At 50.1% G+C, this 23,723-nt stretch overlaps 1 protein-coding gene across 1 annotated transcript in view; it reads left to right on the top strand.

Moving 5' to 3' along the window:
- Positions 1 to 23,723, top strand: part of LOC144246964 (uncharacterized) — a 712,254-nt gene that overhangs the window by 112,596 nt on the left and 575,935 nt on the right. The window contains exon 3 of the mRNA XM_085565238.1: positions 20,825 to 21,754. Within this exon, the coding sequence (XP_085421364.1) occupies positions 20,825 to 21,754 (930 nt within the window). The remainder of the gene's footprint in view (positions 1 to 20,824; positions 21,755 to 23,723) is intronic.

Here is a 23,723-nt window from a genome sequence, read left to right on the forward strand (position 1 = left end):
AGGAAACTCATTGGCCACGAGCCACTGGTGGATGTACCTCACCATGGCAGGCACCTGGAGAAGGAAGGGGAGACCTGGAAAGCTGCTGGAGGAAGGAATGTGCCCAGCTGCCCCAGAGAAGTGCTTCCCTTGCCACCACACTGCCATGGCCTCAAAGGCTCCCAGGGAGCAGCAGGTGTGGCTTGGGAGGCCAAGCAATTGCTGGGAGAAGAATAGCCAGGCCACAGGCTGCTTACTTGCTTTGGGCTGGAAGGACCCTCCTCCACAAGCATATCCAGCAGGGCAGCGCTGGTCTTGGTTTTGAAGATGGGAGAGTACGCTCTGAGCACGGTGCCCATGGTGCTGCTCTCTTCCTCCCGAATCCTCTTCATGAATTTGCAAACCATCTGCAGCAGAAGGGCAAGAAGCCCGGGATGCTTCATGGAGTGCTCCGAGCACAGTGCTGGGCTGAGCAGTGCCAGCAGGCCCAGCCCAGGTGGGGATGGCTGCAGGTACCTGCGCTGTTCTGCGGAAGCGGCCACGGCTGCGTTCCTGCTCTCGTGTGCGCTGCACGGCTGCACCTGGCAAAGAGCGAGCGCAGCCCGAGCTGAGGGGCTGCGGGAGAGGCCGGAGAACACAGCCCGGCCCTGCGCTGCCCAGGCAGGGACAGCCCCGCGACGGCCCAGGGCACGGAGCACGGCTGTGGGGTGTCTGCCCGGCCCCTATTCCATCCTGTCCATGGGCATGGCCCCAGGGGATGGGATGGGATGGGATGGGATGGGATGGGATGGGATGGGATGGGATGGGATGGGATGGGATGGCATGGCATGGCATGGCATGGCATGGCATGGCATGGCATGGCATGGCATGGCATGGGGCCAAGCTGGCTGCAGGCACCAGCCCTGTGGCCCAGCTCTGCCACTCACCCTTCTGCCGTGGCTGGAACTGCTCCACCTCTTTAGGCTGCTCTGCTGGTTCAGCTCCAGGGCCTTCTTTCTCCTCCTTCCCCCGGGCCAGCTTGGGCACGCTCGCAGGTCTGAGCTCTACGTCGCTGCCTGGATTCATGGCTGCTTGCAGAAGGTGAAAAGGAAAAGGTCCAAGTCAGCAAGTGCTGCAGTCGTGCCTTGAGGGCACCTGCAAGAGTGAAGTCTTGGCAAGGCTACAGGACAGCAAGTCCTGCACTCTGCTCTTGGGGCTCCAGCCACAAGGAAAGGAGAGTCCTGTCAAGGATGGTGCAAATGCCACAGTCTGCTCTCGAGGGCAGCTGCAGAAGATTTGCCTTGGGAAGGCCAGGGGTCACCAAGTGCTCTGGTCTGGCCACGAGCTCACCTGCAGGAGTAATACCTTGGGAAAGCTCTGGGTCAGCAAGGAACGAGTGGCTGTGCGAGGGCTCCTCACAGCACCGCTCTCTCGCGCGTCCTCTCTCGTCGTGTGCACCGAGCACTGTGGAGTGTAACTGTAACTTGTAACTGCCAACACCTCTGCCAGAGCGTGTCACCAAGGGCCCTTGGAATCCCTGTCCCGTTCCATTCCACGGTGACCATGCTGCACCGTGTCACCAAGGGCCCTTGGATCCTCTGTCCCGTTCCATTCCACGGTGACCATGCTGCACCGTGTCACCAAGGGCCCTTGGATCCCCTGTCCCGTTCCATTCCACGGTGACCATGCTGCACCGTGTCACCAAGGGCCCTTGCACTCACTGCCACCTGCCCTGGGGCCACCCCCAGCCCCCCAGAGTGGCCCAGGGTGGAAGGAATGCCCTGGCCCAGGTGTGTCAGACAGCCCAACAGGATCTTTAGGAAGGGCTCAACCCATCAGCAAACGCTGCCCTGCTCTGCGGGCTCAGAGCAGCAGGAGCCCCCGCAGCTGCCGACGCAGCCGCGGCGGGAAGGGCACGGGGCCTCCACAGAAGCTGGCACGGCCTCCTCGGGACACGTCCCACACGGTGGCCATCCTAAGCACGGCCATGGGACACAGACCAGGAACGTGTGGGCCAGGGCAGGAATGCTGCTCTGAGCCCTGGGGCCGGGCAGCGCTGTCAGCATCAGGTGAGGCACAGTCCCCGCCCAAGCAGAGTTCCCCCGAGCCCTGGCAGCACCGGTGCCCGTCTCCTGCCCCAGAAACCTGTGCCCCAAAAGGGCTTCTCTGCCAGAGGGCAGCCAAAGCTGGTGTGCACTGGGGGCTGTGCTCCGTCCTACAGGGGCTGTTGGTAGCAGCACCTGGAGCAACTGGTGGCAACACTTGGTGCGTGTCAGATGTTGTTGCTCCTTCCTGGGATGATTTTTTCATGGAAGGGATTAGCAGCAGCACAGAAACACCAACAGCTACTGAACTTCACAGGACAAAGAGACTCCACCAAAACACTGTCGTGTTTCCTTGTGCTTTTGTGTCTTTCTTGCACTCTGAAAGAAAAAGATTTGGCCCAAGCCCTGCTATTCAAATCTCCAGCTGCTGTGTGTCTGCCTGTGGCAGCTCCCTGCAAACACAACTGGCTGCCTGCTCAGCTGGGCAATGGACGGCCACAAACAGGGAGGGCCCTGGTGAACATCTCTTTGGTCTCGTGGGGCAGCGAGGGCACAGGAGACAAAGACTGCTCCTCCCGAGTTCATGGGGCAACAGAGAGATTTTATTTCCCAAGCCCCCCCTTACACAGGGCATTTGAAAGACCAGGCCTGGAAGCTCTCATTGGTTTGAGCTCCACGCCCCTTCAGGTTCTGGCCTGTGAGGTGCCTGCAGTTTTGGGAGATATTTGATTGGTCAAGACCCCTGTCAATCATGAGAACACCTCACCCTTCTTTTCTTTATCAAATTCTGTGTATTGTTCTCTGTCACCCATCTGCAAGGGCCCTTTGCCAACATGGGGACAGAGGACAGCGTGCATCTAATTTACACTGGAGCTGCAGCATTCCCCTCCAGGAACTGTTAGGGGAGAACTCAAGCCACAGGCATAATGCTTCTTGGATACAAATTGAACTTATCGCTAAAAGCAGAAAGCTATTTAACCCTGAGCCCATTTAACACTTGGAGAAAAACCCAATTTTAAAAAACAACCTTTAAGCACTTGATCCCTTGGGGAAAAACTGAACTCCCAGAAAACAATCTGTAAACAGAAAAACTGTTTGTAAACATGAGAAATAATTTGTAAACAAGTAAAGTCCTTATATGAACTGTCCATGAGGCAGGTGATCATTTGTAATGTTGTCTGTGGTTTCCAGTGTCCATATTTTAGGCAGCTGTATTGTACTGTTGTAGGATTTATTGTAAAACATGAGAACAGACTCAGAGGGGAGGAAGGTGTACCCTCAATCCAACCCCTTTCCCCTTTTTTCTTTGTCTAAGAAATAATAATAGGATTAGAACATGGATTTTGAATACTATTAACTTATGCAAAATTTCATCCACGTTTACTGATAATATTTTTCTTTACCAGCCAGGTTCACAGCGAAGAACTTGATTGGGAGATGTTTTGATCAGGGCAAGGAACTTGGTTGGGAGACATTTTCTGTATTTCTATTTTTTCTAGTGCAAACCATATACTTTTTTCCCTTTGTTAGAAGTTAGAAATTTTGTTGTTGACTTTAATAGCTGACTTTTAAAATGATGACAAGTGGCAGAATTTCAGTGAAAAAACTTTGCAACTGCAATTTGCTTATGATAAATCGATGTTCTATGTGTACCTCAGTGGATATTCTTTGAATCATACCAGTTTATCTTGAAACAATGCAAGAATTATTACTAGAATATTAAGAAAAGACATGTTAATACACATACTAGGACATCTTTAAGACAATGATTTATTGAAATATGAGTATCAATTTAATATCGATATCCAACTGAGATGGACAAAAACTCTCTAAGGGTTTAAAGTTAGAAAGTGTATGTTTATTGAGACAGCCAGGCAGTACATGGGATAATTCCCTAATGCACACTGCAAAAATCACAGGTATTACAAAGCTTTTTTATTTGCAGAAGTCTTGAATACACAAATATGAATGCATATTCATATCCCTGTCACTTCCTCTGCTCCGTTTCATGTGCTAATTGGCAAAAAGGCAATTAAGCATGTGTAGTTCTGTTCCCTGAAATGAGTTGGGGGTCCATTTTGGGGAGGGGTCTCCAAAATGAAGAAGCAAAATAAGTCTTCCTCGTTCTGACCTTTCTGCCTTTCCCATGCATACGTGACAAATGAATCCTTGCCGTTTTCCTGTGCTTAATGGATCCCTAAAGTATGGGAAGTCTGCAACTGTTTTTGTGCCCCTGAAATCTATCACCAGGAGCGGGGTTGGGATGTGCCCTGGTTCCTGGGACATCACCAGGAGCGAGGCTGGGATGTGCTCTGGTGCCTGGGACATCACCAGGAGTGGGGCTGGGATGTGCCCTGGTGCCTGGGACATCACCAGGAGCGGGGCTGGCTCTGATGCTCTCCGGTGCCTGGGACATGACACGGGGCGGTGCTGGCTGGGGTTTGTTTGGTGCCTGTGCAATCCCAAGCGCAGTGTCACAGCGGGGCAGCTCTCAGTGTCCCCAGCAGGTCACAGTGTCCAGGGCAGCCCATGCCAGCGGTCACTGCGCACACGGGGCAGGCTGGGCTGGACAGGGGACGGGGCAGAAACGCTGCCCTGGGACTGGGGTATCCCCCTGCCTCTGGGGCCCAGCCCCTGCTGGGAGCGCCTTGGGCAGGGCACAGGGCTGCTGCTGGGCCAGGGGGACAGGCCGTGCCCCCTGTCCCCTGCCGCTGGGCCAGGGGGACAGGCTGTGCCCCCTGCCAGCTGCCCAGGCCCCTCTGATGCCTGTCCCTCGTCCCTGTGGCTTCTGTCCCCACCACTCCCCACCACCTTCACTCCCTCTGTCAAAGCCCCACTCAACCCCTTCACAGTGACCTCTGGAAAGAAAGAATGAATGAAGGAAAGGAAGTGTTGTCTGTTCACCCTGGCTGGATGTCAGGCACCCACCAAAGCTGCTCTCTCACTCCCCTCCAGAGAAGGACAGGAGGGAGAAAACAGAATGAAGGCTTCATGGGTTGAGCTAAGGACTGCGACAGATCACTCAGCAAATGCCATCATGGGCAAAACATTTCCAAAATTGGAGATATTAATGGAATTTTTGCTATCTGGATCAGGGCAGGATAGTGAGAAGTAAAACAAAGCTTTAAAAACACCTTCTGCCTTTTCCTCCCTCCTTCCCATCTCTACCTCCCCCCGCAGTGGGTGCAGGGAGACAGGGAATGGGGGCTCTGGTCAGTTCATCCCCGGTTGTTTCTCCTGCTGCTTGGGGAGAGGAGTCATTCCCCTGCTGTGCCAGGGGTCCCTCCTGGAGACACTTCTCCATGAACTTCTCCACGGTGAGTTCATCCCACGGACAGCAGTTCTCCACAAGCTGCTGCAGCGTGGCTCGCTCCTCCATGGGCTCACAAGTCCTGGCAGGGCCCTGCTCCAGTGTGGGCTCCTCTCCAGGGGTTTGCAGGTCCCTGCCAGGTCCCTGCTCCAGCACAGGTTTCTCATGGGGTCACAGCCTCCGCTCAGGCATCCCCCTGCTCCAGCACGGGCTCCTCCAGGCGCTGCAGGTGCATCTCTGCCCTCCGTGCCCTCCACGGGCTGCAGGGCCCAGCTGCCTCCCCAGGGTCTGACCAGGGAATCTCAGGGCAATCAGCTCCAGCAGCTGGAGCAGCTCCTGCCCCTCCTGCCCTGCCCTGCCCTGGGGGTGTGCAGAGCTGTTCCCCTCACAGGTCCTCACCCTGTTCCTCCCTGCTCACAGCCACAATTCCAGGATCACCCATTTCCTTAAATCTCTTATTCCAAAGGTGTTACCACCATTTCTAACTGGGCCAGCCTTGTCCAGCAGCCAGTCTGTCCTGGAGCCAGCTGGAATTGATTCTGTGGGACATGGAGGAGCAGCTGCTCTCACAGAAGCTGCTCCTAGAGCTCCTCCCTTACCAAAACCTGGCCATGCAAACCTGGTATAAGTATGGTAGGGTTTTTATTACCACTATTAATTCTTATTATTTCTATTCTCTCAATTTTTTGCTATTAATGGTACAGTTGTTATTATTATTACTAGTATTTTTAGTCTTTTGGACTCTATATTAATAGTGGCTAGATTAGAACTGGAAACAAAGGTACTTCATTGCAAGTAGCGGTTAGAGTTTTGTCAGCCTCTTGCCCTGCCCTGTTCTCTGTCATTGCTGTGTGTGAAGCTGCTGCTGCCAGGCCTCCCTATTTCCCTGGTTTGAGAAATTCCATGGCATTGCTCACATGTCAGAGAGGGCTTATTCCATTCAAACACATGCTCTTAGCTCTTCGAGTCCCATTGTTGGAAGCTTGTTTTCTAACATTGTTGACTTTCTCAGCTTCTGTTAATATTTGTGATTTTATAACAAAATGTTCTTGGATGTGATTGTGCAAGATTCTCTAATCAGCTTCCAGTTTGCTCTTGGGTTTCTTACCGGTGTGTCCAAGCTGAAGGCAGCATTTTGGGTGGAAGGCTTCAGTGGGAGCTGGGATTGCCTCGGCAGCAGCTGGTTTTGCAATGTGAGCAGCGCTGACAGAGATTCCGTGCGCTGAATATTCCGCCTGGTTGGAGCCGCAGTGCCCGGCTGGAGGGAGCCGCGCCGGGCGCTGCGGGTTGTGCCGGGCCGGGCAGCGGCCGCAGCCCCGGCAGGGCCCGGCCGTGGACACGGAGCCTTTGCTGGGCAGGGCTCGGCCCTGCGGCGCCGGGCGGGCGGTGCCGCTCCCGCCGGGAGCCTGCGGGAGCCGGGACAGCGAGAGAGCCCGGGCCGAGCATCAGCCCCGGGGCACGGCCCGGGAGGGGGCACAGCCCGGGGGTCCCGCAGAGCCTCCCTGCTCCAGAGCCGCGCCTGCCGCAGCGGGGCAGCTGCGGCACCTGCGGGGCACGGAGGAGCCGCAGGCGGCGTTCCGAGCGCTCCTTCGGGGCAGGATTTTGTCCCGCTGCGGGGAATTCCCGCGGGCCGGGCGGGCCGGGGCCGCTGCCGAGCGCCGCCGCCTTTCCCGGGAGCCGCCGGGCAGAGCTCTCTGCTCGGGGCTGGGAAAAACACCTTCACTGCCCTGGGAACATTTAAAAAGTTTCATACAGGACAAGAGGAGACAAGGCCATAGAGCAAAGGTTGTTGCGGCCGGGTGCATCTCGGCACTGAGCCAAGAGCACACGGTTATCTCCGGAGATACCCCTTGAATACCTTTTCCCTTACACCAGCCGGTTGAATATTCATAGTCCCTTATGCATAGTAAACTTTTTCCCAAGCTAGTTTACATATTCCAAGAACTGTTTAGCATGGCTCCTCCTCGGTTCCACCTTTTTAGGGCATGTGTATTCCTTGGTTGTGGTTTTGGTCCTTTTTTATCATCATCTTCAGTTTTGGCCCCGGCCCACACTGCCTTCAGACGGTGAGTGCTGATGGTTGGCAGATCTGTACAGGTGTCCTCATCCTGTGCTCACTGGATGTTATCCCATCCAAGCAGGCATTTTAACACAAGCATGCTTCTATCAGCTATGGCACTAGTATGTCTGAGCGTAATCAATGAACAACAGAAATAAAAACTATATAACAAAGTTATTGTAACACCACACATATAAAATCCAATGGAATGTTTACAAAAAGCCAATATTATAATATGTATCTCTAACAGGGCCAAGGGCCGGGTGCCCGCTCGGTGGCCCCGGGACAGCAGAATTTTGGGGTCCCGGTGCTGGCTGCCGGCAGAGCCCCGGCGCTGGGCCGGGGATGCGTGGGACCCTCCCGCGGTGGGGTTGGGCTGCCCGGGGCAGGCGCTGCATCGTCAGCCCGGAGCCACCGGGGATCGCCCGGTACCGGCGGGGCGGGGCTGGGAGCGGAGAAGGGCGGCACCGGAGCTGGGGGACCCTCTGCAGCCTGCGGGGTCGGACAGACCGATAAGGGGGTCCCCGGGAGCCTGGAACGTTGTGAAAAACGCCAATCACTTGGTTTTTAAAATTTTAAACGTTTAATAATAATAAAATGGTTATAAAAATAGTAACACAATTAGAGTAATCAAATTTAGAGTTAGGACAATTACAAGACAATAAAAAGCAAAAAATTATAGATGTCCAGATGCTCTCAGACACTTAAGCCAGGACAAGCATGCCCTGTGAACAAAGGAATAACCTTAAAAGCAATAGCCTATTGCATATTCATGTATCTCATACATGATGCAGAAATTCCTTGCAAATTAGGAACTTTTCTGGATTTTGTCAACTTCTTTCCCTTAATCCTGGTGCTTCCATAAAGATGGAGACAAGATGGAAGAATGTTTGTCTTTTCTGATAAGGAGGTTGTAACTCTTTATGTGCCCCAAGTCACCGCCATCCCTGTGTGAAGAGTTTATTGATTATCTCATCTCTTGCTTGGGCAAGTAAAAAAATCCTACATCGCAGAGTTTCTATTTTAATATTATATTGTTACCTAAAACTCTATTTAACACACTACTTAAGAGAATGAATACAGCATAACTTTCTAACATTACACATATAATATTCATGGTAACATTTGTGAAAAGCCAATCATAAAATAAGCATTCTACACAGAAAGTGTTGAAATGGTAAAACCAGTCAAAACCCCTTAGGAATTGGAAGGAAAACCAGAGGCAGTGGCAGCTAACACCTCTGAAACCCATGGCTTTTGCTCCTCTCTTCGACCTGAGAGCTTCCTGGGCAGGGGCGACTCTTCCAATTGCACCAGCGTGGCCATGGCTGGGAAGGGCAGCGAGCAGATGGGTTGAGCTTCTCCTGCCAGCCCCTGAAGTGCCAGCTGTCATTTGTGTGCGCTGAGGATTCCCTTCAGGCTCGGAGCTGGCGCAGCTGCTCCTGGGCGCTGCTCGCCCGCGGGCGCAGCGGTGCTGCAGCCGCTGTCCCGCACACAGGGAGGGCTCTGGAGCCTCCCAGGGCACCAAGGAGCGGAGCGGGGAACGTGCCGGGATCTGCTGCAGGACCGTGGGGCTGTGGGGGATCCTTCGGTCTCTTGGATGGGGCAGGGAGGGGGCAAATGGAATCAAGGTGAGACAGGGATCAGGCAGCCCCACGCCAGGCAGCGTTTTCTCCTCTGAGAGCTCCTCTGAGCTGAGCGAGCTGGTGAATCCTGCGGAGCAAATGAGACCCGGGAGCGAGGGAAGGGCTGGCTGGGAAGGAGTCAGATAAACCCAGTGGGTATTTCCCTTTCCAAGGGGCTCCTGGGGAGACAAAGGAGAAAAGAAGTATTCCCCATCTCATGACATTCCCTTTTTTCCTTCAGTAGCCCTATTGCAGTCACTGCATACAAGAGTTTAGTTGATCCCTTTGATGCCAGGGAGCACCCAGAACTTGAACCTCGCTGGATCCAGCCCTGTCTGCCTATCACCGAGCAGAGGGAAAAGATAAAGAACCTGGGTGGGGGTTGAGCCAAAATGGCATTTTGCCACTTCTGATCTGCTCCCAGCTTTTGCAGCAGGGCAACAACCCCATCGCTGCAAACCACTCCCTTTTGCAAGGCACACGTGGACCTTGCTGGTAGCTCAGGGCTCCTGAAGGGGCTGCTGCAGTTGGCAACTGGAGCTGTTGTTGAACTTTTCACATTGCTTACCCCCCCATCCAAATGCCATCAACTGTCTGAGGAAGGACACAAAAATATTACCCTGGAGGGGCCAAAAACTTGGAAAAGGATGAAAGAAATGTTCTGATGATGACAATGACAAAAAACCACAATTTATTTTTGACAGCAAATGAGTACCCACAGCCCTCCAGCCCTCCCAGACTGGCAGGCCGAGCGGGGCCGTTTCCATGGCATGAGGAGCTGGCAGCCTGCAGAGAGAAACCAGAGAGCCACGGTCAGTCACAGAAGGCTCCTGTGCCCCTGTCCCACCACGGCCTGTGCCTGGGCCAGGCTGCTGTGTGCTCAGAGCCCAAACCTCCTGACCCATTTTCCGTTTTTAGAGAAGGGCAGAGTGGTAAGCCACATTCCATCTCCTCTGCTGAAGCACAGCCCAGCAGCCTCCTCAGCAGCTGCAAGGGCGGGGTGCCCGTGTGCCTGGTTTCCTGGCTCCCCGGCAGACCAGGGGTTAAACGTTGGGTGTCTCCTGGATTGTCCCCGGAAAGGGCCCATCTCTGCACCCAGCTACCTTTTTTCATTTGTAAATTAGGTCTTTCTTTCTCTGCCATCTGTGGTTTCTCCAGCCCCGGCTGCAGCCACTGGTCATTTAAAACTTTAAGAATCTTTTTCTACAAGCACAACTGACTTGATGTATATTTTACAAAATCACGAATTGTGCCATAACATATATTACAATGGGGCTGCAGAGATCCCCTGCAGGTCCATGGGGATGCAGAGATCCCCTGCAGGTCCATGGGGATGCAGAGATCCCCCCGCAGGTCCATGGGGATGCAGAGATCCCCTGCAGGTCCATGGGGATGGAGAGATCCCCCTGCGGGTCCATGGGGATGCAGAGATCCTCCTGCAGGTCCATGGGGATGCAGAGATCCCCTGCAGCCCCTGGAGGAGCCGGGCTGGAGCTCGGCGATGCCTGAGAGGAGCTGTGAGCCCGCGGGCAGAGGGGCCCCGCTGGAGCAGCCTGTCCTGGCAGGACTGAGCCCGTGGCACAGTGACCCACGCTGCAGCACTCGGAGGGGGCTGTGCCCAGGGGATGGACTCCGCTCCGAGAAGTTCCTGGAGAAGTCTCGGCCGGGAGAGAGCGCAGGGTGCAGCAGGGAACGACTCCTGTCCCTGAGCAGAGGGAGAAGCCCCGGGGGATGAGCTGAGCATGGCCCCATTCCCTGTCTCCTGCCCTGCCGGGGGAGGAGGTGCAGCTGGGAGCAGGGAGGCGTGGGGAAAGCTGCATTTAAGGCTCTGCACTGACTTCTCCTGCTCCTGCTCCGAGTCTTTGGAGTTTTCTGCCAGAAATCTCTCCCCTGCCTCACCCACCCACAGGGCTTCGGGCAGGTTTCCCTTTTCGGGTGAAATCAAAGCGAAGCACTGATGCGCTAACGAGGGGCAGGAGAAGTGAGGCTCCTGGGCTTCCCGCAGAGGCGGAGGCACGGGAGGCGCAGGGCCGGGAAAGCCGTGGCGGGAGGCGCGGAGAAGTTTGTTTGTGTGGGCAGCTCAATCCCGGCTCGGGCCGGGCCCGTGCCGGGGCTGTTCCTCATCTCCGGCTTTCCCCTCACGCAGCCCGGGGGCGCCGAGAGCGCGGGGCGAGGCGGGGCCGTGCGCAGAGCCCGCCCCGAGCTCGCTGCCATTGGCCGCCGGTGCCGTCAGTCGCGGTTGCGGCGCGCTGATTGGTGGGAGCGGGGCGCGGCGCGGCCCCGGCGGCGGGCTGAGGGCGGCCGTGGCCGCGCAGCGCCGCCATTGGCCGAGCGGCTGTGCGGGCCCGGCAGCGGCGGCAGCGGCCGGAGCGCGGTGAGGCGGCGGCGGCGGAGCTCGGAGGCGGCCCCGGCGCAGGTGGGAGCCGCGCTGGGCTCTGCGGGGGCTCGGGGCCGGCTGCGGGCGGAGGGGGCGGCAGGGGGCTCCGGCGGCTCGCCGGTGCCGTGTCCGGCCCGTGCCGGCCCCGGGCCGAGGGCGCTGCGGGAGCGGCTGCCCGCGGTCTCCTTCCCGCCGGGGCCGGGCAGGAGCCGCTGCCGGAGCAGCGCTGGCTCGGCCCGGCTGCTGTGGGTAGGACAGAGGGGCTGCCCCGCGGCCGGGAGCGGGCGGGGAAATTCCCGTCGCCGGAGGTTCGTGTGCCCGGAGGAGAGCGAGGAGTCCTGTCAAAGTGACTTTATTGCCGAGCAGGGGCAGAGGCCGTGGGGCATTTGCCGTGCGCTCTCTGCCGTGGCTGTAGTCCGCAGCCTCCTTTTTATCCTCATTTTCCCGGCCGCATCTCCCTCTGCCTTTGCCCACCGGCTGAGTTCCTTGGAAGGTTCCGACTTCCCGATGCGCCTGGAGCCTGTCCTCGTTAATGTGCACCCTCCTTTTGTAGAACAGCCGATATTCATGGCTCTGTTAAGTCTTTGTTCTTCTCCTCGAAGTTCGGGAATGTAGCGGGACTTTGAGCAGCTCTCTGGGTCAATTTGTACCATTTATTGGAACTGATGGTTTCTTTCGTTGCTTCCTTATCTACAAGTGCCCGGCCCTATCTCCAGGCAGATTGACTCCTTGACTCTGTTTTGTCCTTCCCGGGCCCTCTTTGGTTTTGGGATTATTCTCGGTGCCCTCATTCCCTGTCCTTTTGTCGCCATTTGTGGATCAGGAGGCCTGGCTGCCACCTGCATGCCCTGGCTCAGCTGCTGGATGAGCTGCACTGCCAAGGTGTGGAGCATGGTAAAAAGATGAGAGTTGCTGCAGCACAGAAGAGGAGAAGCAGCATTCCTTTAACCCCTGGTGTGCTGGGGAGCCAGGAAAGCGTGTCCCATTCCCATCCTTTCCATGTTTGGACCAATACATAAACTGCTCTCCTATTTCCTTTCTTATCTTTTTTAGCAGTTTTCTCGTCATCTCTTTGCCAACAGCAGTTTGAGCCATTTAGTTTTCCACAAACTCCTGCTTTTTCTGCTAAGAGATAATCTGATCCGATCCCCTGGTGAAATGTTGTGTTCCTCGTTTCAGTGGCTTGGTCGGCAGGAAGGTCAGGAGCTGGAGCTGTCTGGTTGGTTCTTATTTGGAGGACAGCTTGTAATCTAATGATGCCATTGAAATGAAAAAATGGGTTCTCTGTCTCCTGATATGAATTTGTGAGAAACGCCAGTCACTTGGTTTTTAAAATGTTAGAAGTTTAATACTAGTAAAATGGTTATAAAAGTAGGAATACAATTAGACTAATAAAAATTTAGAGTTAGGACAATTGCAAGACATTAAAAAGCAAAGACTTGCAGGTGTCCGGATGCTCTCTTGGGTGCTTAAGCCACAACAAGAATACCTTGTGAATAAAGGAATCACCCCTAAAAAAATACACTGTTGCATATTCTTATATCCTTCATGGTTATGCATACATTTTATTTAAAACAAGTAACTCTGTCTGTTGTATGTCAGCTGTTTTTTTTAATCTCCACGGCATCCTCCAGTCTGAGCATGGCCTGAAGAAATTAACTTCTTCTAGTAAGAAATTCATAAATTGCTCTTCTCTGGAGAATTTAGGTGTTCCTTGAGCAAATTTAGGTGTTCTCATTCTTTAACCCCCCCCCCGCCACACACACACATGCATGTTTTCTCTTTTAACTACTAAAGCTTCATTTTATCTACAAAGCTACGTTTACCGTACTATTAAAATGTTCATACAGCACAAGTTATCATTATAACATAATACATGTAGTAACTATCTGCACAGAGCCATATAACATGCATTTTTCACAAAATCGTTTTGGTTCCCAGGGGCTGGTCCATGGTGTTGTAGGATTTGTTCTGGTGGCCGTTCATCTTTTCCCCATGTTTGGGCGCTCCCTCAAGCTGGGGCTGCATCAATTGACCATTTTTTTTCTTACTCCTTCATCATATACTTGAATTCCAACTGATTTCCCTGAACTTGTTCTAGCAAAACCCCCAGTGCTCTGATACACCCTGTACAGCACAGACAGGGACAGCAGATGTTGGAGTGGGCAGAGGGATGATCACCCCCTTATTTTAGTGAAGTTTTCACAACATTCTCCATTTGCTGTTTCCCTTTGCAGCTTCAGCCGTTTCTGTTGCAGAGTCAGAGATCCTCAGCATGGGCTCTGCCTTCAGCTGTGCAGATTCCATCTGTGCAAGCAGGCAGAGCTTGGGGTGAGGGGCAGAGGGAATCAGCCAATTCCTGCACCAGGCAAGAAGAGCCAGGTACATTGTCCCCAGTTTGCCCCAGCAGTGTTAATTTGCATTTCTGAAGCTCCTCCTGGGTGCCTGGAATGCAGCTTCTCTTCCACAGCAGCCTTCAGCAGCCTCAGTTGTGCCCCCCCCACAACCTGCTGCTTTTTTGTTTTCCTTCAAATCATCTATTTATTGTTTATGAGTTAAAGGGTCACCTTTAAATCTCATCTAGTTTTGAAAATTTTGAAAAACTCTAATCACTTGGTTTTTAAAATTTTAAAAGTTTAATAATAATAAAATGGTTATAAAAATAATAATACAATTAGAGTTAGGACAATTACAAGACAAAAAGAGCAAAGAATTACGGATGTCCAGATGCTCTCGGACACTAAGTCAAGAAAAGCTTGACTTGTGAACAAAGGAATCACCCTTAAACCAAGACACTTGTTGCATAGTCATACATCCTTCATGGTTATGCATACATTCTGTTCTAAACAAGAAACTCTGTTGTATGTCAACTGTTCCCTTTAATCCCCTGGCATCTTCAAGTCTGAGCAAGGCCTGAAGAAATTAGCTTCTCCTGATCAGAAGCCATAAATTCCTCTCCTTTGGAAGATTTAGGTGTTCTTCGAAGGGAGCATCTCATTCCTAAAAAGAAAACTCCCCCCACATACATAATCTCTATTTTAACATAATGTTGTAACCTAAAACTACACTTAACACAATATGTAAGGGAATTAATACAGCATAACTTTCTAACATTACACATATAATATTCATTGTAACATTTGGGAAAAGCCAATCATAAATATGCATTTTTCACAATCCCACCTCTTACTGCGCAAGCCAAATGATTTATAAAGAATATTTCCTGTCCTCTTGCATTCTTTGGACTCTGTTGGTAATCAAATAAAACATGGGATTAAACAAAGAAGAAATATTAAAACACTTGTAACACATAAAAGGAAGAATCCTAATTTCTTCCACCATCCCATTCTCAATACATTACCCCACCTGCTAGTTTTTAACGTTATTTTCCCATTTTTGGACTGATACCTGGGTCATAATTTTTTTCTGATATCCTTTGTTTTTTCTAGGATGACATCCTCATTGCCATCTATTTTCAACAATCTGTACACCCCATTCTTTAGCCAATAAATAGCATAAAGCCAACCTATTTTAATGCACTGCAGGTGATGTTTGGCTTTGCAGACTCCATATTAATTCCAATGCCTGAGCAGCTTTGTTTATTATCTTCTCTATAACCGCTTGGAGTAATTTAATATGACTCAGGATATAATTTGGGGTTAACACAGAGCTAGACTGCTGTGCTTGTTTTACCTTTTTTTTTACTAACTGTCTCTTTACCGAATCTTGGACTATATTTCTAAGATCAAATGTAAAACAAATCCATCTCTCTCCTTTTGGACATTCCATGCCCCAAGTATTACTACTTTTCCCTAAGTTCTTTGTAATGTGATAATTTTCCCCCTTTTTCCTGCAGGTACTTAATTTGGACGGGTTATAACAGTGGCTGTTGACATGGGTGTGTGTAACAAAAAGGAACTTTGGTTTCTTTCCATGTGATACTTTCTGTAGCATTTGTGACACGATCTTGCTGCTATCTCAGAAGGGAAAAGACAACAAATGAGAGACAGAAACAGGAATGACAGAGGTCTGGTGTGGCTTATACCCCCACCTCCCCTGCCTGGGGGGCTGCTGCCCACAGCAGGTACGTGTGATCTTCTCGCTGGTGAGTACAGTGCTCAATCCAGGCTTGCCCTCTGTTTCCCTTGTCACTCCTTTTTTACTCATTTCCAGGCAAATTGGTTTTGACACCTTTTAACTGTGGTTTTCCACCATTCCTCAGGTATCTCTCAGTCAACAGGCATTGATAATCCCCATCTACAAAAGCAATTTATTACTTCAGTTTTTGAGGTCTTTCTGTATAGGGGATTGATTCAGTACTCAATACTTCTTGCCACGAGAACATAGATTTTGTGAGCTACAATGCCAATTATTCTCATAATTTAAACATTCACTTATAACCCAGCTGCCATGTCCAATATGGGGATGAATCAAATAAAGTATACAGCATAGCACTGATGGCAATTTCCTTTCTTCCCTGTACAAGTCACAGGCTAAGGCCAGACTATAAGAACTCTTTGACTCAAACACTCCCGATCCTCCTGTTTGAAGTGGCAGTGTTCCTCTGCCAAGGAGGTGTCGGAGGCGTCTCAGGGCTTATTCAGGCAGGGCTTGGAACCAGTGATGCAAGCTTTGCCTTATTTCTCAGTTAGGTGTTATTCTTTGTACCTGCCTTGGGTCATTTGGGTCTTCCCAAACCATTACCACCCAGTCCTGGTTGAAAGTCAATTTGGTATCACCTGGTTTAGATGTGATAGTCCATTCCTCACGTTTCTTCACAAATTCTTTTATTTTGCTGGCATGAATTCACCCTCTTTTCCATGGTTGGGATTGATGCTTTAGTAGTACCTGGAAAGGACTTTTTAATAACACAGTGTTAAAAGAAAAGAAAAACAATACTGCATTAACTTTCACTATTAGTTTTCTTCAAAACTTTCTGGGTTTAACTAAAAACTTTTTCTATAGCTGCTTCTTCTTCTTGTATCCAGCTGTGCTCATCGCTGCAGAGGCCAATTCTTCTTCTTGTGAGCTATAACTAGTTAAATAAAAAAAAGACTAGCTCAAATTTAACACAAGATGTATCATATCTCTTGTTTTTTTGCTTTTTAGGCAACATCCAACTGTTTTAGTCTTACAGACCCATTCTTCAGAACAAAAGCCTCCTTTCCTTAACAACAAAAATCAGAAGGAAAAAAAAGAAGTCTTGTTTAAAAAAATAAAGCACATTGTGAGAGTCAGCTATCTCTGCTTTGATCTTATCTCTATTGGTGGTCCAGCTCTCCCTCTTTTTCACAGCTTTGCCTTTGACTGTACTTCCTCACTCCCCTCCCCTTGTTGTCACTCTGTCTAGCAGGAATGGGGGAGAACTTACAGAGAGCGACGGTATGGGGACTTTGGGGTGTATTTCACTCTCCCTCTTTCTCTTTCTCTCTCTTTCCCTTTCTCTCTCTTTCTCTTTTTCTCTCTTTTTGTCTCTTTTTCTCCGTTCTTCTCTCTTCTCCCTTTCTCTCTCTTTCACTCTCTTTTTCTCTCTTCACATTTCAACATCCACATTCCAATATCAGTCCACTTTCTAACATTAGTCCTACATCCTGGAGAGGTGAGTCTGCCAATCACCTCTCCCTCCTTTTTCAACTTCCTTACAAATTTAATTACTTTTGTTATGTGTGTTCTGCAGGCCTTTAATTCACGGTACCCTCCACCAAGGGCTACCAGCTACCCACAGCTGACAGTGCTAAAACTAAAGACTTATTTTGCTGTCACAATTTTCCATTCACAAGCTTGAAAGGGTTGTAGGAACAAGGTAAACAAAAACTTACTTCTGAAGTGATCTTGCCTGCAATAAAAAATTTAAGGCAATGCTTGTTAGTGCAATATAATTTGCAAAGAAGCCAAGGTTTGATTTGGGAAGGGCATCTGAGGACACAGAGCATGAGTTTTACAAATCTATAATTTGAAGAGGGAATAGACAAAATGTGGATACAGTGGGGGAGACAGCAAGTAAGGAATTTATCTCTGCAATACTCTCTTTTTGACTGCCAGGAGACACTCTCTGAAGAGGTTCTTACAGTACAAACAATAACTGGATGGGAAGAGGCACTCTTGAATTTAAGCTTTGATGTCAAAGTAGGAAACTGCCCCTGAGCACTGCAGTGCTGGAGCACCCTGCCTGCAAACTCACCAGAGGCAAGCCACTGCTGCCACGCTGCAGGGCTGCCTGCAGCACAGAGGGAACCATGGCCCAGCCCTCCCTGCAGGCCTGGGCAATCCACACAAGGAATCACAATTGCTTCATAGCTCTCTAACTCATTCAAGAAATAGGAAACTGTAGTAAACAGAGATCTCCCTCACCATCTTTTTCATATGTGTGTGTCACACACCCACTGTGATGCTGGAAGTAACAAATTGTTTACATTAGAAGATACTGAAACTTTCTTCATCTAGCTTTGTAATTTCCCTTTTCTATATGTAGCCACCTCCCATTGTGGGAAAAAATGAGCCCTATTTTTTTACAAGTATTTTGTATGCACAATTTTATTTGCTCTTCTAGATACACTGCAAGTAGTTAGCACTTCCAGAAAAACTAGCAAACAAACAAAACAAAAAAACGAAGAAAGCAAAACACATTTGGGTACATGAAAAAGGACTGGTTGGAAGGAAAATTGTTTGCTTGACCTACCAAGCAGCTGGTGTTACCTTTAGTTTAACTTTACACACTGAGAACAGTTGATTGAACAGCCTGCATTGACTCAAATTAATAGCAGGTTTTGCTATGTCACAGCTGTAAACTAGTTTTTCAATCCTAGAGTACAGTAAGTTATGTATTTCAAGATAAAAATCACAATGCAAATTGGAAGAAATTTAGTACTGCATGAGGTGTGCACACAATTAATTTACCTCTAGAAGTCAGTTTATGACTTTCCTCTACTAGGATTGCAGTAGCTGCTATAGCTTGAATACACACTGGCCAGCCTTGATTTACTGGATCCCACATCTTTGATAAATAAGCCACAGGTCTCTTTACTCCTCCCCACTCTGGAAACAAAACCCTATGAGCTACCCCTTTTTTTTCATTTACATACAAATGAAAGGGTTTTGCTAGTGCAGGTAAGCTTAAAGTTGATATTGGGGCTAGTTTTAACTTCTTTTTTCTTAGTTTTTCATTACCCTTTTTGAACCATTTTATATCATCTCCCTCTGTCAATTTTTTTTATTCAAAAATTTTACTGTCTTTGTATATCCTTCAATCCACAATCTATAATATCCCAATAATCTGAGTATCTTTCTGATTTCCCCCTTTGAAGAGGGAGGGGGAAGGAATAGAATCCCTGTGTTTCAGTCTGGGTTGAGCTTCCAATTACCCTTACTAAGCAAGTGGCCAAGATATTTTACCTCTGATTCTACAAATTGCAGCTTCCCTTTTGATACCCTTAATCCTTTTTCCCCAAGAAAATTCAAAAGCTTTATAGTAGCCTCTCTAACTTCAGCTTCAGCTTCCCCAGAAAGTAAAAGATTATCCACATATTGGATAATTTGTATTCCAGGGGGAGTGGGGAAAGTTTGTAGTATTGTTTCTAAAGCTTGTCCAAATAAGTTTGGGGATTCTGTAAGCCCCTGTGGTAGTTTTGTCCATCTTAATTGCTGTTTTCTCCAGTTAGTGAGTCCTTCCATTCAAAAGCAAAGATAACTTGCTCTCCTGGGCTAATGGGCAAGCCCAAAAGGCATCTTTAAGGTCCACTACACTAAACCACTGATGCTGGGGAGGAACTTTACTGAAAAGAGTATAAGGATTTGGTACCACTGGATAGCGGGTCTGAGTTCCTTTGTTAACCTCCCTTAAGGCTTGTACCAGTCTATAGCTCCCATCAGGCTTCTTTACTGGGAGTATTGGGGTATTATGGGGAGACATACAAGGTTCTAATGTCCATCCTTTATTAGTCCTTCTATTACTGGCTTTAAACATTCCCGTCCTTCTAAAGATACAGGATACTGCCGTACACATATGGGACAATTTTTTTTCCTCAGTTGTAATCTTTATGGGGTCAATATTTAATCTTCCCCTATTTCCCTCCCCAGCCCAAACTTCCTTGTTAATTCTTCTTCCATCCTCCTGGCCTAGTTTTAAAAGTCTAGCTGTCATCTTCCCATCTTCTGGAACAACCCCTATTCCTAATTTCACTTGTAAATCTTGTCCCAATAAATTGCTACCTGCCCCTGGGACCAAGAAAACATCCCTCATCCAAAATCTAGTTCCTCCCTCTATTACCACATTTTTAATAATGGGTACTGTGGAACTCTCTCCTTTTGCTCCTGTTACTATTACGGTATCTTTGCTTACACTATAACCTTTTGGAATATTTAACAGAAAGGTTCATTCTGCCCCTGTGTCTACCACAAATTCCAATTCTTCTTCTTGGGGACCCACTCTTGAAATTATCTCAGCATTCCCCACCTGGACCCACCTGCGCCCCCCCTCGGCCCCATGGCCCCGCGAGGGGAATTTGGGGAGGTGGGAGTGGGGCAGCGCCAAGGCCGGGCCCCCCCGCGCTGTCCTGGCGGGAGCGGCTGCAGTGGGGACCGAGTGCGGGCGGGAGCGGCCGAGAGCCCAGCGCTGCCCCAGCCCGACCTGCCCCAGCTCCATCCCTGCCCCTGCGCTGGGATGCTGTGGGGCTGGGGGGAAGAGGGAGCCGGCAGTGGGTGCTGGGCCTGGGGGCAGGAGGAGAAGGGAAGGAGAAGCAGGCTTGAGGAACAAAATGGTCAAACGATGCAGGTGGCAGGAGAGGGTGGGATTGTGCAGGAGAAGGAGGAATAGGAAGAGGAGTGTGAGGAAGAATAGGGACACAGGAGGAGGAGGAGGAGCAGAAACAAGGATCACCACAAGGTTCCATCCCTCCTTGTATATATAGCCTCCCCTCAGCCCCAGGAGCATTGCCACCCCACATGCAGCACGTGACTGTTGAGGGGTTCCACGATTTTCACAGGAGTGAATCATGGCATTTCTCAGTTTTATTGGGTTAAATGTTGGTGCTTTATTTTTTTTAGGGGCTGAATCTTTATGTTTTGGAGGAATTTTTTACTGAATCTTGATGTTTGGGGAGGTTTTGATCTGTGTCTTAAAGTTTTGAGGATTTTTATGCTGAACCTTGGTGTTTTGGAGGTTCTTATAGACACACAATGCCCAATGACTTGGTGAGATGAAGTGGGGACAGGAGGAACTCCCAGTCCAAGATGCTCTGTTCTTTTTTTTTTCCCCCAGACCAGGATTTTTCATTCCCAGGGAGGAATAAAAATGGAGGAAATGGAGGAGGAGGAAAAGCCCTGGAGATCCTGCACAAGGAGTGGCAGCAAACCCAGCCCAGGGAGCTGCGGGGAGGAAAGAGCCCCCCTGAGCCAGGAAGGCGGGCAGAGATCCAGCCAGAGCTCGGAGCTGGTGGAGAAGCCTCGTGGCAGGGAGAAGCCCCACAAGTGCTTGGAATGTGGGAAGGGTTTCAGCCGGAGCTCCCACCTGATCGAGCACCAGAGGATCCACACTGGGGAGAGGCCCTACGAGTGTGAGGAATGTGGGAAGCGTTTCCGCTGGAGCTCCAGCCTGAGACTTCACCAGAGATTCCACACCGGGGAGAGGCCCTTTGAGTGTGGGGAGTGTGGGAGGAGCTTCAGCCAGAACTCCATTCTGATCCAACATCAGAGGATCCACACTGGGGAAAAGCCCTTTGAGTGTGGGGAATGTGGGAAGAGCTTCAGCCAGAGGAGCAGCCTGATGCAGCACTCGGTAATCCACACTGGGGAAAAGCCCTTTGAGTGTGGGAAATGTGGGATGAGCTTCAGCCAGAAGGGCCACCTGATGCAACACCAGAGGATGCACACTGGGGAAAAGCCCTATGAGTGTGGGGAATGTGGGAAGAGCTTCAGGCAGAGCTCTGGCCTGAGGAGACATGAGAGGATCCACACTGGAGAAAAGCCCTACGAGTGTGGGGTGTGTGGGATGAGCTTCAGCCTCAACTCCCAGCTTACGGAACACAAAAAGATCCATACTGGGGAAAAGCCCTACAAGTGTGGGGAATGTGGGAAGAGTTTCAGGGAAAGCTCAGCCCTGATTCGGCACCAGGTGATCCACACTGGGGAACGGCCCTACACCTGCTTGGAATGTGGGAAGAGCTATGGGTGGCACTCAGACCTGAGAAAGCACCAGCGCATCCACAGCGGGGAGAAGCCCTACGAGTGTTCCCAGTGTGGGAAGAGGTTTCAGATCAGCTCCAGTCTCCTCGTACATCAGCGGAGTCACACCGAGGAGAGGCCCTACCGCTGCCCCGACTGTGGGAAGGGTTTCAAGCACAACACCAATCTCACCGAGCACCGGCACATCCACACCGGGGAGAGGCCCTACGAGTGTGGGAAGTGTGGGAAGAGCTTCTCAGAGAGATCAGCCTTGATCAAACACCAAAGGAGGCGCCACTAAGGGGGGAAGCCCTGTGAGTTCCCCAAGGGTGGGAAGAGCTTCTTATGCTCCTCCCAGCTCCATTCCCTATGGGAGGATCCATGATGGATGATCCTGAGTGACCTTCATTGGGCAGTCTTGGTGATCTATGGGCCTGGTTATCTGTGTTGGGAAGACACTTGGCTGGGAGGCTCCACATCTTCCTCGTTCCCTGTGGGCACCTAGATAAACCCAGTGGCAGGAACATCCATTGGGGCACAGACCAACAATGAGAATTCCTTGGGGAGAGCAGATTTAATGACTTCCAACTCCATAAAATCTTTTGCATTCAATCCTATATTCTGGTGGCATCAAGGAATACTGAATGGTCTTGGAGGTATGTCCTAGGTTGACTATATGATGCTTGTATCTCCAGTTGTCTGTTCTGTTTATAGTGAATTATAATTTTTGCACCTTTAAGACTTGTTCCAAGAACAAAGGAGGGAGAGAAGGGCAGAGTTTGTTTTCAGAAACTGCACTCACTCCTCCACATTCCTGCTCCTGGGCCGGGTTGTCTGCAGATGGACAGACAGAGGTACAGATCTCTCCTTTGCTGTTAATTAGTTTTAGCTAGCTGTGGCAGAGAAGTTCCCTGGACTGTGGCTGCTTTTCCCTTTTCTTTGGACCTGTTTAAACCTGCTCTGGCCTGAACACCCAGAAGAGCACCGGCAGCTCACACCTGTGGCCCAGCAGGCCAGGCCTGGACTGTGGCATTTCCAGCACTGGAGGGACTGATAAGAGACTGAGGGAGCTGAGCTACAACCCATGGAGGGACTTCCTGAGTTTGTCTCTCTTTTAGAGCAGCAAGAGGTTTTATTGTTTAATATTGTTTAGGTTTTATTCTTTAAAAAACAGTTTTTTCCACTGTTCTCCAAGGAGATACTTTTCCCAAACTGGCTGGGGGAGGAGCCAATTGAATCTGCTTTCCAGAGGAATCCCTTTGGAGGTTCTCTCCCAAATTTGCTCTGAACCAGGACAAGGTCTTTTCCAACTTCAGGGATTCCACGATTTTGATTTCCTATTGCCCAAGGGTGTCTTCTGCAGCCAGATGGTGGAAAAACTGGGGAAAAGACCAAGATTTTGGAGACAATGGGGTAGAAACTCCACCAAAAAGGTTCTTCCCTCCACCCAAGCACGTGGATCCTCAGCTGGCATGGACATGGAAGTCTTTTTCTTTTGGCCTTGATTTTGTTTTCATTTCTCTTTATCCCTTTAAAATATCCAATATTGAAGTAAAAATAGACATTGAACTAAGTTAGTGGATATGGCCATGGTAGGACACAGACATGGTGGGACACGTGTAAGAATGTGCCCTCTGTTGACAGAGTAGACAAGTTACCTTTTGTTCCCTTAAAAAGGACAAAAGGCCAGGTGTTTCTCTCCTCAATTTGGTTGAAAGACACCTCATAGGACCTCTGGGACTTCACCTCAAACTTAAGGGTAGCTAACTGGACAGGAGCCAAAAAGTCCCACCTAAGCAATTCCCTAGAAAAGAAGAGAACAAAAGAAGTTAATTGCTTTAGTGAAGTGTTTTAGCAAGAGCAAGAGCCTCTGCCCTGACTTGGCTTTTCTCTGTAAAAAGCTTTTTTATTTTTGCCTTTTATTAAAACTTTTTATTCCCAACACTGTCACATGAGCCATCCTGCTTGTTTTATGCCACCTGAGGTAGCTGAGCTATCAAGGGTATAATGCTTATCTCTGAGAGCTTATAAGACCAGGCTCAAAAAGAGAAAAAGCATTAGACATGGAGAGTGACATGGGCACGCATGGACATGGAGGGGGACAGGGCCATCCCTAGGGACATGGGGAGACACAGGCATGGATGGAGACATGGGGGGCAGTGACAGGGATGGAAACATGGTGGGGAGACAG

Source organism: Lonchura striata, chromosome 35 (assembly GCF_050655825.1).
Source record: "Lonchura striata isolate lonStrDom1 chromosome 35, ASM5065582v1, whole genome shotgun sequence".
NCBI lineage: Eukaryota > Metazoa > Chordata > Aves > Passeriformes > Estrildidae > Lonchura > Lonchura striata.